This window comes from Stegodyphus dumicola, chromosome 8 (assembly GCF_044657685.1).
Source record: "Stegodyphus dumicola isolate Sdum_Otavi_A_Nest chromosome 8, ASM4465768v1".
Taxonomy (NCBI): Eukaryota; Metazoa; Arthropoda; class Arachnida; order Araneae; family Eresidae; genus Stegodyphus; species Stegodyphus dumicola.
The window spans coordinates 144,505,964-144,522,265 of NC_140775.1; the positions used below are offsets into that span (position 1 = coordinate 144,505,964).

Sequence of the window (16,302 nt, forward strand, 5' to 3'; positions counted from 1 at the left end):
TCATTAATTAAGAAAATTCACAAAAATGATAAAAGGTTACATGTAGAATTTTATGAAATTGATCCACAGTGTACAACACATAGTAAGGTATAAAATAACATGAAATTACGAGACAATTATGGTGCTAATGTATGAAATGAACAAATCAGATGTATCAGTTTAATATAGGAATATTACCTTCAGTATGGTGTATGATCTCCTCTAGAAGCAATACAATACATACAGCGATGCGCGATGCTTTCATTTATGCAATCTATGAGTTACGTTGGAAGTGAGAACCATTGATGTAGCAAAGCAGTTGCAAGCGTGGCAAAGGTCTCAAAAAGAGGATTGAGAGCAGCTATACGTTTTCCTAAAGCATCCCAAGCATGCTGTTGTTTGCTACTGAAGATATCCACAATGTGAGCCCTGTGCAGTCTAGCGTTGTCGTCCTGTAGCAGGAAATCATCACTTATTGTCCTGGCATAAGGGCACGCATAAGCATCAAGGATGTCATCTCTATAGGCCTGAGTATTCATGGTTCCACGTGGAAAGACATGGAGGTCTGTGCTTCCGCCCAAAAGATACTATCCCAGACACGGACACTGCCTCCTCCGTATGCACCTCTTTCACGGATGTTTGATGGATGATAACGGGTTCCAAGTTCCTTCCAAATCAAATAACGCCTACTTTCGCTCTGGAGTCTAAACTTGGGCTTATTCATAAAAAGAAACAGTCCTCCATCGATAAATTCTCCAGTGAACATGTCGCCGAGATGACATCCGACCTAAGCTGGGACTAGCTCAGAAGACTAAAAACAGATCTGTGTTTCGATCTAAACCTCTCATAGGTTCCTATTAATATCATTATTCAAAGGGAAGACGCTTCCAGAAAACTTGCTTCTTGGGCTTCAGAAACTAACTTCCAGGAAACGTCCTGAATGTCGCCAAGTAGAGGAGAAATCGTCAGATGTCGTCAGAGATTGGTGAGCATTCTCTCCCCTCAATGTCTTCACTCTATTCGTCCTCATAGTCACAAAATCAGTCGACTGATAATTAAAAGTTAAAAAAAATTATATATAAATAAAAAAATAAAAAAATTGCATAATTTTAATGTGTGCTTGTGTAAGTTGATTTGCACTCAAGGTGGTAACTCGTCGATTTTTTGAAATGTGTAATTCTCAGGGAAGTACTAATAAGTACTTTAAAAACAGTTTAAATATATTGTTGTTATGTTTAAGTTGTTATCACTTGTCTGAGAGTAACTTCAGAACAAATCTAAGGATTTTATCGTTGCGAAGAGCACAGAATTGCGTCTATCGTTGGCATGGGCGTCTTATAAGCGGCAGTTCGACTTCCAGCAGTTCCGTTCCAATTTTGAAGGAGAATCTTCCAGGAAATGGAACCCCTCTTCCCTTACCACCAAACCACTCGAGAGAGCTTTCGGTTTGTCATGTATTTTAAATATCTCCATGCCATGAAGACTTTATACACTTACAAACATCCAAACTATCTGGAAGATTTTAGCACAAGCACATCGACACGGCAGTTAGCATCTCTAATTGCAGTGACCAAGATGGCAAAATATAAATTTACGAAATTAAATACGAATACAGAATAATACAAATCATACGATTGTTTAAGTATATGATGCAACTAGCTTGGAACCTTAAGTTGGGAATCAAGGGATTCCTGGTTCAATCTGAGTTGAGTAAAGGGTGAATCGAGACGTTGCCTTTTAGGCGAGAATAATGAAAGGTAGTATGCGCATATTCGCCCTGTATTTTTAGCAGATTGCTCTAGCCATTTATCGAGCAACCCAAATCAGAGCCTAAGCAAAACGCAACCATTTTTTTCCTACCTTTTCTTCTATTTTACGTAATAATCATTTTGATTAAAAGTCTTTGGAATCTTACTGGTAGATGAAATCATTGGCTGTTTTGTTATTTTATCATCTTATAAAGAGACATAAACATATTTAACAAAACATAATAAAACATATTTAAACAACATAAAAAAGCACCAGTTTTAATTCATTCATGACTTTACGTAGTCAGTTAAACTTACATAGAGGTGTTTTCAACTGTTCAAACATTGCAGCTTTTGGAAGCACCGGAAAGAATCCTTTCTCTGGAAAAACGTGGCTTTAGATTCAGCATTGTTTGATCTAGAAACATTTTATTCATTCACCGTTGAACGGAAAATTTCTCTGAAGTACTTTGACGGTTCGGATGTACACGTAAAAATTGCGTAGATTCATGTATTTCCGCTCTATTAACATGGCGCCATTTCACGTTTTATTTCAGTTGCTTGCATTAATAGAATAAGCAATAAAACAGAAGTTTTGAACGGATGGTTTTTCGGAAATGCATAGTGAATTCGAGGTTGTGGTGCCTGTGTCACTAAACTGGATTAGAGCAATTGAATCTTATTCAAATTCGTAACTTCTTAAAAAAAAAATATAGAATTATATCCATTTCTGGAATTCAAGTCCAAGTTGTAAATTCGTCTTCGTTTTTAAAATCCAATTCATTTTTGTTCCTAAGCTTTCATGTCCGTTTTGAAACATTAAATTCTGAATTCCTTTTCCAACCAGAAAAACGGTCGTTCAGGAAGACTTCAAGTAGGAAAAGGTGATCCAGCTGTTAATTTTGCTTTCAAAATTCATTGCACTATTTCATATTGAAATTCAATTCAAACAAAAGCTTAATTTTGCTAGTTATAAAAGCCTAAGTTAACTCGCACCTGTCGCCTCTTTTACCTTAACATTCATAAAGCTCAAAATCTGTAATTGAATTGAATAAGAATATCGGGTAATATATTTTCATCATTTACGTGTTAAAAGTTATGTGGTGTTTACTTTCAACTTATAATATTTTATCATAATGATGTTAATAAGGATAAATGAAAAAATTTCCGGTAAAATGATTAATTTTAATGGCAAAATGTATACTAAGTATGATTTTAAGTTAATCCTTGATTGTGCAGCTAATTTCTTTTCAATATAACATTTCATGGGAACAATATACTTATTATTTTCTGCTTTCTGTGTGAAACTTCTTCCGAGTTTCTACCTTCCTCGCCTCCAAAGTGAAATTCTATTTATTTTATCTTAGATATAATCAATTTGAAAAGCAACGTTTTTCTCTTGTTATTTTTTTTAATTACGAGACCTCCGAAAAGTGTGAACACACTTAAAGAGATCATTAAGTGAGTGCTCATCAACAGACGGTTTATTTTGAAATTTTAAATAAATCTACAGGAATGAATAATATTTTTGTTAATTGCCTATTTTTAAATTTAGCTTCATCGCTGCAAGCATTATTTTTTCTTGGAAACTATGCATCCTCTCTCTGCATATCTTGCCAAATGTAATTTACAAAAGACTTCTTTTGTCCGGATCATCTTCGCTGAGGGCATGGATTGTTCTTGGGGTGTAACATTTCGAATGACAGCTATTCAAAATATGATGGACACGGAATTTTGAAAATCCTCTCTCAAGATTCATTTCACAATTTTTATTCAGTTCTAACGAATTCCATTAAATTTTTATGCCTTCTGGGCCTTGTTGATGTTTGCTATCATCCAGAGTGTTTCTGTGGACATTCTGAACAGTTCCATCTGCTTCAAACTTATCTCTAATTCGAGAAATGCAAGTCGTCCAATAGATGTGTCTCTTTGAAATTATCTATCGAACTGTCTTTTCGCATTAACTGTATTTTTAAGCATCTTGAACCACTTTAGGATAATTTTCCTTTGTTCAAAGCTCAGTATAACCTCATGCATTATTTTTATTCGGTTAAACCCGAAAAAAGTGATTTATCAGCTGTTAAAGTCTGTATGCTCTTTTTTGGACGTTCTGCGTTAAATTGTGTGTTTTTCAAAATAATAATTTTAACTCACTAACAAATGATATAAGGAAGAAATGTTCAAGGAGTCGCGTTTTGTATAAGGCAAAGAGAGGAAGGAAAATTTTTTATTCGTCTTCGAATTTTAGAAAAGACAAAATTTAATTCGAAAGACGTAGTATCGAATACTATATGAATATAAACCTTTTGTCTTTACATCACATTCCAAAATGTTGTGTTTCCTATAACTGTTTTCATGAAATAATAAAATTAATTATTTTCTTGTTCTTGCATATGTGTGGGCTATAAAAGATTTGTTGATCAGCAAATGTAAACAAGATTTAGTGGCTTATATTGTACATATTTTGCTCATAAAATGCAGAACTCCAGATGTCTGGAAAAACCCCATTCGAATATTTGGAAAATCAGAATAATTTAGTTGTATTTGATTTTGTAACTTAAATACACCATCTCCTGGACAGAATGCGGTATTGGTTCGATGTTGCGTATAATAGACATTCCCCTCTGCCAACACCTTCTAGATCAGTGTTTCCCAACGTGGGGCCCACGCCCCAGAAGGGGGCAATTCGATTGTTATGGGGGGCAGTTTGAAAATGGACTCATCCAGAGTTTAAGGGAACAAGGGAAGTTCAAATTTCACAATTTCTTCAAGAAGTCAAAATTTTTCAATAATTCTCTATCTACTCCCAAAAATAAAGAATAATGATGTATACGTAAAAAAGTTTTTAAATTGCGGTACATTTTAAGTATTTTATAAAGAATTTTCGCTATAGACATGGGCATTTAATTGCTTAGAAATTTCTTCCTAAAACCTATCATTCAAGTTTCTTTCGTGAACATTTCAATTTTCGAATATTAAAAATTACGTATATGCTAGGGGGAGCATGAGAATTTTAGAGAGGATTAGGAGGGGCATAGCACAAAAAGGTTGGGAAACACTGTTCTAGATAGTTACGCCGACGATGGCTTTCGAGACGGTGTTGCCTCTGCCGGCTCAGAATTGACATAGCAGCTCAAAAAGATTCCATCGATCTGAACTCATTGATGTCGATGTCGATCCTGTGTAGATACTGTAAAAAGTAATTAATTTAATCAATTTCTTGTCCTCTTGATTAGACGGCTTTTATTATAATAAATCTTATCTGTATGTCAGTATCAGTTCTATGCATATATCGATCCAACTTCATATCCATACTTTGCCTATACCGACCTTACGTAGTATTGTTCATATGCCTTTGGAGTCTCTATACAGGCATTAACCTTCTTAACTTTTTCCAAATGCCGGGTTGTGGTCCGGCTCTATATCACGAAGGCAAAAGTGTCGGGTAGCAGTTAAATTTAACGAAATTACTAACGTTACAAATTATATTATCGTTTGTTAATAGATGGGTCGAGATTTAGTAATTTTATACTTTCATAGATGACATGTGATACTAAATCTTATTAATTTATTTCTTAGCTTAGTTTTTATTTGATTGTTATCTGCAGTGCCACCAAAGCTTGATTAAATTTAACTGAAGTACGGCAACAGACCCAACAAACGTTTTTGTATGAGAGCGACGACACCGAATGTAGACTAAAGCGGTAAACATTGCTAGGGTCTACTGCCATATTCCAATCAACTTCTGGCGACACAGCTTTATTCGCACTCTGAGTGATATTGTTAGTTATTAGTTGAGATATTGCGTGCATTTTTATACTTAATATACTATTAATTATAATATTATATCACATCTAATTATCAAGGGTTAAATGATTAATAAAACATAAGCAAAAAAAAATATGTGCATGTTATAATCGATAAACAATCAAATGATGTCCAGACAGGAACAATTTTGTTGATGGCACTATTAACAAACAGTTAAGTGACGTTCAGCCAAGCATAAGTTCGAAGAATGGTACTAACAAACGGCAGCATGAGGTGTTATTCACTACACATACAAAAAGTGAAAAAAGCACCCTGGATTCGACAGTATTCTGATGATTATGTAGAATGTGGTTTTATGAAAGGTGCTGAAGAAAAATAATTGTGTATCAGCAAATAAAGATGAAAAATCATTTAAAAAAATCATGCTTATGAAAATCTTATAAAAAATCATGCTGTGCGGCCTTAATGAGTTCATAAGATTTTTCAAGTTGAAGCGCACTTGGACTTCATTTAACCCGGCAACTTCAAAACCATTTAACCAGGCACTTGGTTATCTGAAATGCAATAATAAGTAGATGGATTTCATTATAAATAAGAAGAAAGAATTAATAGCTAGAAAACAGACTATGTCTTCGAATTTTTCTGAGGGGGGCTTTGTGTGAAAAATCTAGTTATGTCTTACTATGAAACATCCTAATTAATTGTTGAACTTGGATATCTTCATACATTTTCAAAAACGTTTATGGTTCCTGCAGTAAAAATGTTGTATATGTAATAAAAAACAACAAAACCAGATAAATATGTTATCTCTATAATAGCACAGAGAAGCAGCAGGTAAATCGAAGAAACTGTTGTAGCTTCTTAAACTCAGAACAGTTTTTCCCCTCTTCAAGTTGATGAAAGTTCAAACATATCAGACAATGTTAATTTAATATGTTTTGTGAGACATGGTGTTTAGAGTACAACTAATGAAGGATTTCTATTTTGAAAACCACCAAATACAAGAACAACAATAGAAGAAGAAATTTATAATTTTATTGGTAGTACTTACATTAGTTAAAATGGCATTCACTACAAAGAACTTTATAAATTTTATAAAAATCGTCCTTTGAATTCCAGGTTATTCAATACATTATGTAAAGAGATAGGCAGTGAATTTAAGCAACTTCTTTTACATTGCGAAGTACGATGGTTATCCAGAGGAAATGTTTTGAAGAGACTATTGAAAGTGAGGGAAGACGTTTTAAGGTTTTTAAACCAGCATACTCCATCGGCTTAAGATGCAGTGTTTGAATTTAAAGACAGTTTTAGTAAATCTTTCGTTGCAAGGAAAAATGTAACTGCATTTAAAGTGCAAGAGAAGATGGAATTTGCAATGAAAAAGCTCAGTTTGTTCATCCTTCGTGTGGAATCAGGAAATTAAACTGCTTCTTTGGAGGTAAATTAAGTGCTAAAAAATTACAGTGTTCTGATGAAATTTCATTTGCTGTCAAAGAATATCAGATAAGATTGCAGAAAAATCTGGAAGAAATTTTTCTGCAATTCATAGCAACACAGCACAGATTTAATAAAATAATAATAATAATAATAATAATAACCTCTTTCCGAATTAATATAAAATCTGAGACTGCGTAATTGAATTGTCTTGTGATACAGTGCTTAAAGACAGCTTCAACAAAATACCATTGATAGATTTTTAGCTATCCTGTCCTCAAAAATATTTATTTTTGGCACAAGCGGCAATTAAATTTATGCCTTTTGTTACGATTGACAAATGGGAAACAGCCTTCTCGACACTTCTTATTCTAAAAAATAAATACAGAAATCGATTAGATGTCGAACTACATTTAAGAATAAAGTACCTGAAATTATTTACCTGAAAGTTCTAGTAAACGAGAAGGAGCGTCATACTTTTCATTAAAACTGTTTTATTATTGTTATTATTATTTTATTTTTTTTTTAAATAATTTCTTTACTTTCTTCCAAAAAGGGAAAATATTTAAGCATTAAAATGTATTTAATTCACCAGTAAGCCATAAACATTTTTATTGGGTCATGAAGAAAAAAAGTTTGAAATCCCTACTGCTATTCATTATTACGACGTTATCTTAATTTATTTTTTATCATGTTGATCATAAATACATATTTAGTCAGTGTTTGCAGATTATATTTGAAGGGTTTCTAATATAGCATTGGTCCAAAAGTTGAAGGACACCGGACAATCTAGAAAGGGTTGCTGAGGTTCTCTCGCACCCAGAAACAAGTCTCCGAAAGAGGTGGTGTGGTGTATTTAATTATGGCAAAGCACACGAGGGCTATCTGCCTAAAGGGAGGGATGCCTTTCGTGGAGGACTTTCTAAGGGAAACTGGCTCGTATACACGTTACACATGGGGAAAACCACGAAAACGCCCATGCAGCCAGCCCGTTCGCGGGATTCGAACCTCAGACCGAACTACCAGTGTTCAGCGTCTTTACCGCTCGGCCGCTGGTGGCCCTCCGAAAGAGGAGAAAGTAAGCCGAAATGGTGAGGAAACTATGGTTTAGAAAGAGCCAGCGGTTCTGATAACTGCAGTTTGGATATCTATATTCGAATAATTGGATTTTTTATTGTATCATGTTTATCATTGTACTTCATTTTATATGTATTTAAAAGGCATTGGTACTGCAACTAACTTTAACTGTAAGATGCTTTGATACAATAATCAGAGATTTGTTTAAAAACTCATAATTTTTTCCCTCAGAGAGCAGGAACTAAGACGCCATGGAGCATCAAGTACAGGCTCTTTGATCGCCGACCACCCATCTTTGACCAGGACTGTCCGAAGTCGCTTATCTCAAGCATTCGGCAGGTTTACAGAACCAAGTGTCTCACATTCGAATGCTAACGTAAGTATATACTGGGATTTCATTTTATATTTCTATTCTAAGAATGAGGTGTACGAGCCATGTTTTTAACATTTTCTCTGCGACTGGCGGCTGTTTCGGTTTTATGTCGTTTTGTTTCTATGGTTATTATGTCGTTTTGTTTCTATGGTTCAAGGTGTGAAGATTAAAATTTTATATTATCAGGATATTAATCGATTAATTTAGTTTCCGTTCATTTCAGTGCGAGCCTAAGCATAATTAGGAGATCTTGTCGACGAGAGCAGTATTTGAAAATGTGCAGACACTGTTTTAAGTTATTAGCTGTATATACAGGGTATTTATAAATGAATGGTGCTGTTTTAAAAATGAATAATAAATCGATGTATTACATTACCCGCGTAAAACCTATACCGTAGGCATTGGCAACTGTCCGAGTTTCTCATGCACTACCTGCTGTTTGCTTGTCATGCTTACTGCGCAGCCGCGGCGTCATTTTCCAAGATTTCGCCGTAACAGGAAAAGGCTATCTGTGTGCTTCGTTTTCAGGTGTCCAGATCTGTGGTTTCAGTGTAGCGTGAATTTCATGCACATTTTCTGTGCGGTGTCCCGCGGGAAAGTGCACGGTCATTTTCCTTCGAACAAGAAATTGTGATCGGTGACTCATTTCTAGACATGTTGGAAACCTGATTGTTACCCTTGCTGAACACCAATTATGATGATTACATTTTTCAACTGGACGGTGCTTCGCCCCATTTTCACAGGATTGTACGAGAGCTTCTTAATCGTGTTGTTCACCAACGCTGGCTAGGACGCACTGCAACAATAGACAACAACCTTTTCTCATGGCCATCCCGTTCGCCGGATTTAACACCTTGCGATTTCTTTCTTTAAGGTTTGGTTAAAGACTAAGTTTATGTGCTTCCAATACCTGTGTCCCTTGACGAAGTTTTTGGTCGGATAAAGCATGCACTGCAGACCGTCACGGTGGACACATGCTACAAGTATAGAAAGAATTTGATTTCCCTGTAGATATGCGTCGTGTGACCAGAGGTGCACATATTGAAGAATAGTAATTAATGCATAAAAATTTGGACATTTGCTGCTGCTTATGCTGTAAGGTTTCCCCATATAAAGTAACACATCAATTTATGATTAATATTTAAAACCGTACCATTCATTTATAAATACCCTGTATATTGGCGCTGTCTTGATAGAAAATTAGTCTTTTTAGGTTATTCAGGAATGGCAGCAAAATTTCCTTAACGAATCATGTACCATATTGCTATATTACAAAGAGATGTAATTTACGTAACAATACAGCAGGAGGTCGCTACCAAAACTCTCTAGCCGCCCTGATCGATACAGTGATTAGTACTCCTAGCTGCTGTATCTTTGGGTCATGTTCGAAGTCATGGATGTTTATAAGTGTATAGTTTTTGTGCGGCATGGGAACACTCAAAATGCACATCCAGCCAAAAATCCTCTCGTGAGGTTTGGTAGTATGAGAAGAGTGTGGAAGAACTACGGGAAGTCTCCATCAAACGCAGGGCGGAGCTAGATTTTGATGGATACCACCCAAGCCCGTATTACACCTGTATAACCGATCGTTAATTTCTGGTGTCCCGCCCCACTTGTATCCTTCAAAGCTCTTTCTATAACTTTCAAGAACTTACTTTCTAACATACACATATCTCATTTACATCTTATAGCATTCGTCAGTTGTCAACACCCAGATAGAAACGAGTTTCATCAATGAAGACAACGAGAAAACATTGATCCATTCATATTTTCTAATTCGTATGACACAGGTGTGTCAGAAAGCCAAAAGAGTTCTGCGATGGCTTGCAGCGAATAGCAGTCATAATGATTGCCTGCTGGCCAAATTTTTCTTCTGTAGCCTTCGATTTACAATGCGGATCGTCACACTACGTCTGTGATCATTGACACAGGACATCAAATATTGTCTTCATTGCTTTGCAGTGACGACTGAGTATGGCAAATAATGCTCTGCAACTCTTGCAGACGTCAATCAAGTTACACTGCTGCCTTGCGATTGATAGAAAAAAAATTATTTTGCCGTTGATATCAACTGCGTGCAACATCTTGTGCATGTCGTAACATATTCGCAATGATATGGCAAGTAATTTATAGGTTTCCTTACAGGTCTCAATTCCGCCTTTCAGAAAAGCATCTGCATTTTATGTACTTGTCATTTTCGACCTTCGCTAAACTGTTTCTAAGCACAGTTAACAAATTAAATAAAACTAGGAGTTTCTCACCTACAAAAAACCCATTACCATCTTTGATACTTCTCTCTTCTTTATCTTATCGAACGTCTGATGAAAAATTTGCGTTAAGCGCATCCGTTCTATAATGTTTTTTTCACATTTTTGAAACAAACAAGAAAAACGTTTGCAGTAAGCTGAAAAAGCAGAGAGAAGCAAGGAATGAATACGACATGTCTTAATGTCTTAAATAAAAACCCGGTTTAGAAGAAATCAGTTTTGATCTAGTTTCATTTTGATAGGGGGTTCGACTTTTAATTAGCAGAATTTAAAAATATTCGTGGCTATAGCGTTATATATGTATGCATCATTAACATCATGTAAGAATCATATGACATATGTGCATGAGTGGAGAAGATAATTAATATTTAAATAAAAATTCTAATTTTGATTTGCAATAATCCCTTAACTCTTCATTTTAATTTCATTATTTCTCCTTTCCGTCCTGAAAATAGTAACTGCTTATAACAAATCTCTCTAAATTGTGTCATTTCATAATTAATCCATGTTGTGTGATTCTTGTATAACACTTATCTCGCAGATACTTATGTAACGCTACAGCTAAAAACGACTTCAAAATTGTCAGTGATTTAATTTTAACAGTGAGGAGAAATCTGAACTGGAAAAGTAAATCATCCTGAACGAGGATTTCATCTTGGACGCGTCTCATTCTCTCTGTCTCGCTTCGCTGCAAGTTATTTCGCTCTCGCTACTGTTATACAGGGTGGGCTACGAAAATGCTGTCATAAAGGTCGGCAGAGTGAGGGCATAAGGGCCCCAACCTTTGCCCTCACTCTGCCTACTGTACGGATGTCTTAGGACTTGGCGTCACCTATTAACTCATTGTTCCAGATTTAGTTTCTTCATTCTGGCTGTGTACCTTGCGTCAGAAATGTGGTGTCCATCTTTTCATATTATCGCCTAAAACCGGGTACGTTTTCGTGGTCCACCCAGTACATATATGGAAATCGTAGTTCCTTACTTTGTGTACATTGTTTGAGACAACAGCAAGACAGAAATTGACTAGTCTCTTACAACGCATGAAATAAAAAAGATGGAGAGAATTAAAAAAAAATATTTTAGTTATGAAGATGGTCAAACGTTATAAAGAATTGTTAAGACTTTAATTTTTTTTTTTTTTTTTTTTTGCATTGTTTATGTAATGGAAATTTCAACCGTATTAACAAGTTTTAAAATCTAAATAGGAAGTTTACATACATTAGCATTTTGTTTTTATCAATCTGTTTTAACCGAAAATTTTCTAAAAGAGGAATATTCTTTAAAAGAAGGCCTTTTTTTAAATACCTTATAAGATATTTCTCCCGCCTTCCTAGCGTGTCTTCGTGGTGTAGTGGTTCTGCACGCTGGCCCTGTATTACAAAGGTCTGTGGTTCGATCCCCAGCGAAGGCGATTGCTCATTTTTCATCTTGCATGCTTCCAAAAAGTACCTACTGTCTCTACAACCTTTACATACTAATCCTCAATCGCGCGTTCACTATAGAAGAATCCAAAAAACTAGCTGTTCTTATAATCATGTATGCTAAAAATGATTGGATTCCAGAAAGTTTTGATAATCCTTATTAAAAATTGGCTAACCAGCGCTTTTGTAAAATTATAATTTACGAGCTTGTTCTACTCTGACGGCTTTAGTCTATTAACAATAACAGGCGGAGCATTAGGATTTACGCAATGTGTATTTCTCTGTATTGTCAAGGAATAATCGTATTATAATTAAGATTGATTTCGATTGCACTGGAAGAAGATTTTCATTGATAAATAAGATTTTCAATAGACGTCTTCGGCCAAAAAAAGCTTTGATGAATCACTAAAAATTACCCTTTTTTAAAATCTGAAAATGAATGTGAAGAAGACAAAGTGATCGATCATGTACAAAATTGCTTTTTGTCTTGCTATCAGACATGCCGTTCTGTTTATGCCGATTCACTTAAGTGACTGATCTCTTTTGTTCTTTTAAGTTATGATATTGTGTTTGGTTCAAGAGCTGCATTCGAAGTAGAGTAATAATTATACTAACTGCTTAACCACTGAGAACTTTTTGTGTATTGCGCTCCAATTTATACTTTATAGGAGTAATGTAGTGATATCATTCTCCATGTTTTGATTGATGAATCTAGCATTAGCTTTGAGCTAGCACTTTCTTTTTCAACTATGCAGAAAATGAAACGAAAAGAGCTTTCTTATTATGATATCATGATATGGGATAATATCATGGTTTTGATGATTGATATAATACACCTTTCTTAATAAGCTCTTACGTTTTTAATATTAATTTAAACTTTTAAACATATAAATTCATAGTTTGATTTTTTTTCTGAATTTTCATTACTTCACCCTCTTTGCTCTTATCTGAAATTATCTCCTTATGTACATTTCCCTGCCTTTCATATATTTTTTTTTATTCAAGAGTCTCTTGAAATTAGTTGCTTTAAGTTTCAGTCGACTACAGAACAAAAGCTTCTAACCGGAGGTTAGGAAAAGTGTAATTTCAAGACATTCGATAAAGAAGGATTTCTATTCTTGATTGATAAGTAATTAAGGTAAGAGTCAATGTACTTTACTTATATTAATAACTCCAGTGGTGTGATATCAGTGTACTAGAGGAATTAATCTAGCTCTCTAACACTTTAATTAATGAATAAATATATAAATATTTACTTTATAAGGTATTTTTCCCTCCATTTAAAAGGTATTTTTTTTCTTCGTGGTGTAACGGTTAGCTCACTCGACGCGTATTCGGGATGTCCAGGGTTCGAGTCCCGACAAGGACATTGCATATTTTTCACGTCTCCAGTTTCAGAAAAATCCTAATGACTCTACAATCCAATATTAAAAGGAACTTGATTATATCTCTGTTGAGAACGTGTTTCGAATTTGATCGAATTTTCTCGCAAATCGGATGTACTTAACATCATATGCTATTCTCTCAAATCGTGTTGTGTCGGCTCTACAAGAAACTTTGGTACTTTCATCCGTATCCTGGCTTACGGCAGGAGGTATTGTTTTCCTGGTAATACCATTACCTTAGAGATTCCTGTTTAGAGCCTGACCTTTGTGAAATCCGCAATTAAATTTATTCTCTAGATGATGACTGGAAAAAGTTTGAAGCACTTTGCCGATTGAAAGCAGACCAACAGACTTGAAGCTCTACTAGAGAAAAAGAACCGGTTAGCTTTCTGTTTCCATAGCCAGTTTATATACTGTCAACATCTAATCGCAGGTTACAAAAAGTTTTCATTATCGTTTAATTCTTTAAAGCAGAAATGAACGTAGCTTTTAGTAATATAGTTTAATTCATGTTCATTAACGTGTTCTTGAGCTCAATGAAAGAAACTGAATTAAAATATATTGATGTTGTCATTTCGAGCGGAAATTTTGGAGAAGAATGAGTTTCCATGGGTAAACAAGTTACGAAGCCAGTTTATGACAACGCGCTGAATATCTGTCACTGTCAGAAACTTGTGGTCTTCATAGTGTATTTACCATATTCTTTGGGATATTATGTTTTCAAAATCAGCAAAAAGGTAATTACAGGAGATAGATCTACCGCATATGCTGTCATTTATAGAAACATGGAACTTTCTATCAGTCATTCCTAAGCAAATTATTGTAGTATTACAAAATGATTAACGAAATGCAAACCGAGTAGTAATCTATTTTATTGGCTTTTTTTTTTTTTTTTTTTTTTTTTAGATAGAAATGTTTTAATTAATTATTTAAATTATTTATTTTTATGACGTCCATCAGGTTAAAGAAGTACTTGTTTATTGTGAGATAATCATTTTACCCTCCTCTCATCCTTTGATTTTCAGAAATTTATCAGAATGTGCTATGCACTACTGTATTTATTCACTGGGCTTCGTATTCGAACTATGGGAAAACTCAGTGTCGTAACGACCACGCTTGGAAATGGCTTAGTTGTTTCTGAGGGATACAAATTGTTAACGAACCTCACCTCTATAAAACGACCACGTATACTGAAAGCCAAAATCAACTGGAAACCTTAGATTACAATTTTTCTTTAAATTTTGTCCCCTTTGGTGAATACCATGTCTCTCCACTAGATATTACTTTTGTTCGGGTGGGAACGCAAACGTGTCCTTGCTTTGTTAAACTAAAGAAAAAGAGAAGACCCAGTAATGTTGTTAAGTAAAAAAAAAAAAAAAAAATTATGAACAGCTTTCTGCGAAATTGTATTAGAATTTAATAACATAAATGTACTTTTTAAGTTGAGTCTGTTGATGAAAAGCTTTGTAAATTACAAAAACCTTTTCCTAAATGTGAGTTTTCAATAATATTTATTCCACAAGAATTTAAACTAATAAAAGTCTGAGTTCTTTTTTAAATGCGAGTAATAACAATTTTCATTTCTAATATTTTTAGGTCTTTTTTGATTGTACAGCATGATTTTCTGTATCTTTCTTCAAATTTCTTCCATTAACAGTACAAAATAACTTATTAAGTGCCAAATGTGGTTCATGTCAAGACGCCCTAAACTCACTGGGTAGGATGGACTTATTTTCTCCTCCTACACCATTAGTAAGCTCATATGCCGAAAAAAGGATATATATCAAGATTCTATCTGCTTTGCGTCGTGAGATAGCTCTCTGCGAGTGTCTTATTTTCTCAGAATTACGTGAAATATTTCCCAAATGCGTGATCTAATGTCTGTCCTGATGAATTAAAGAAACCACATGGAGGCTCTGGCAATTTCTTTTCGTTCTGTCAGGTTGTAAATAACGCGCTTATTTAACCAGCCACAAATCACTCTCTAATCCCTAGAGAATCCTACGTATCATTCTTCCCAATGCTTTGGCATCCATCATCATTTTGTGTCGCGGTCCTCTCTATGGACTGCTGTTCCCTGATGATGCGTCCTGAAGTTGGGTATGGGGAAATTGCTGTCCATGTTTTTGGAAGAATGTGGTATCTTCTTCCATGCTGCATTCTTAGATTATTTTGCTCCTGTTACAAGCGTTCCAAAAAGGTATATTCTTTTGATCATTAGTATTTTCCGTTTTATATTACATTAATTATATTTCTTGATGCAATTGCATAAAAGTTTCATATTAGCTAACTCTGCTAAAAATAGAATAAAGAATATTCTAACAAAATGTAAACTATGAAATCGCCACAAAGATTAACTGCAGAAATCGAGGTCTCTAATGGTACATATATAATTATGATATTAAAAAGGCTTCTACTTTACATTCGATACTTTCCTGTGTGATGACCATGGTATGGAAACATTTAATAAATTGAAATTTACATGAGTGTCACTCATGTATGGTATTTGTCTTTATGAGAGCCTGGTATGTCTCTTTAGATGTAGGATATTTAGCATTAAAACTACCGAAAATTAACGTACGCTTAAATTTCTAGCAATTATATGTAGTTTTTATTTTTAATCAACCGCATATAAAAACACATATCAAATGCATTAAAGAAGGGGAAACTTTGTCTCAAAGCAGCTACTTTGCAATTAATGATTTTAGCTGAGTGTTGATGGTATGTTAGTTAACAGAAGGAGAGTTTCATGGAAAATATCATCATAGACTTTTAAAAACAGAACCTTAATTCTAGTTTTGCAATGAACAAAAATGTAATATTCTTTTAGATAATGTAGACAAAAGCTTT

At 34.5% G+C, this 16,302-nt stretch overlaps 1 protein-coding gene across 4 annotated transcripts in view; it reads left to right on the top strand.

Moving 5' to 3' along the window:
• Positions 1-16,302, top strand: part of LOC118187631 (tight junction protein ZO-3-like) — a 369,809-nt gene that overhangs the window by 104,496 nt on the left and 249,011 nt on the right. For all 4 annotated transcript variants that reach the window (XM_085822533.1, XM_085822530.1, XM_085822531.1 and 1 more), the window contains exon 3: positions 8,238-8,382. In XM_085822533.1, coding sequence (XP_085678659.1) covers positions 8,238-8,382 — 145 coding nt within the window. The remainder of the gene's footprint in view (positions 1-8,237; positions 8,383-16,302) is intronic.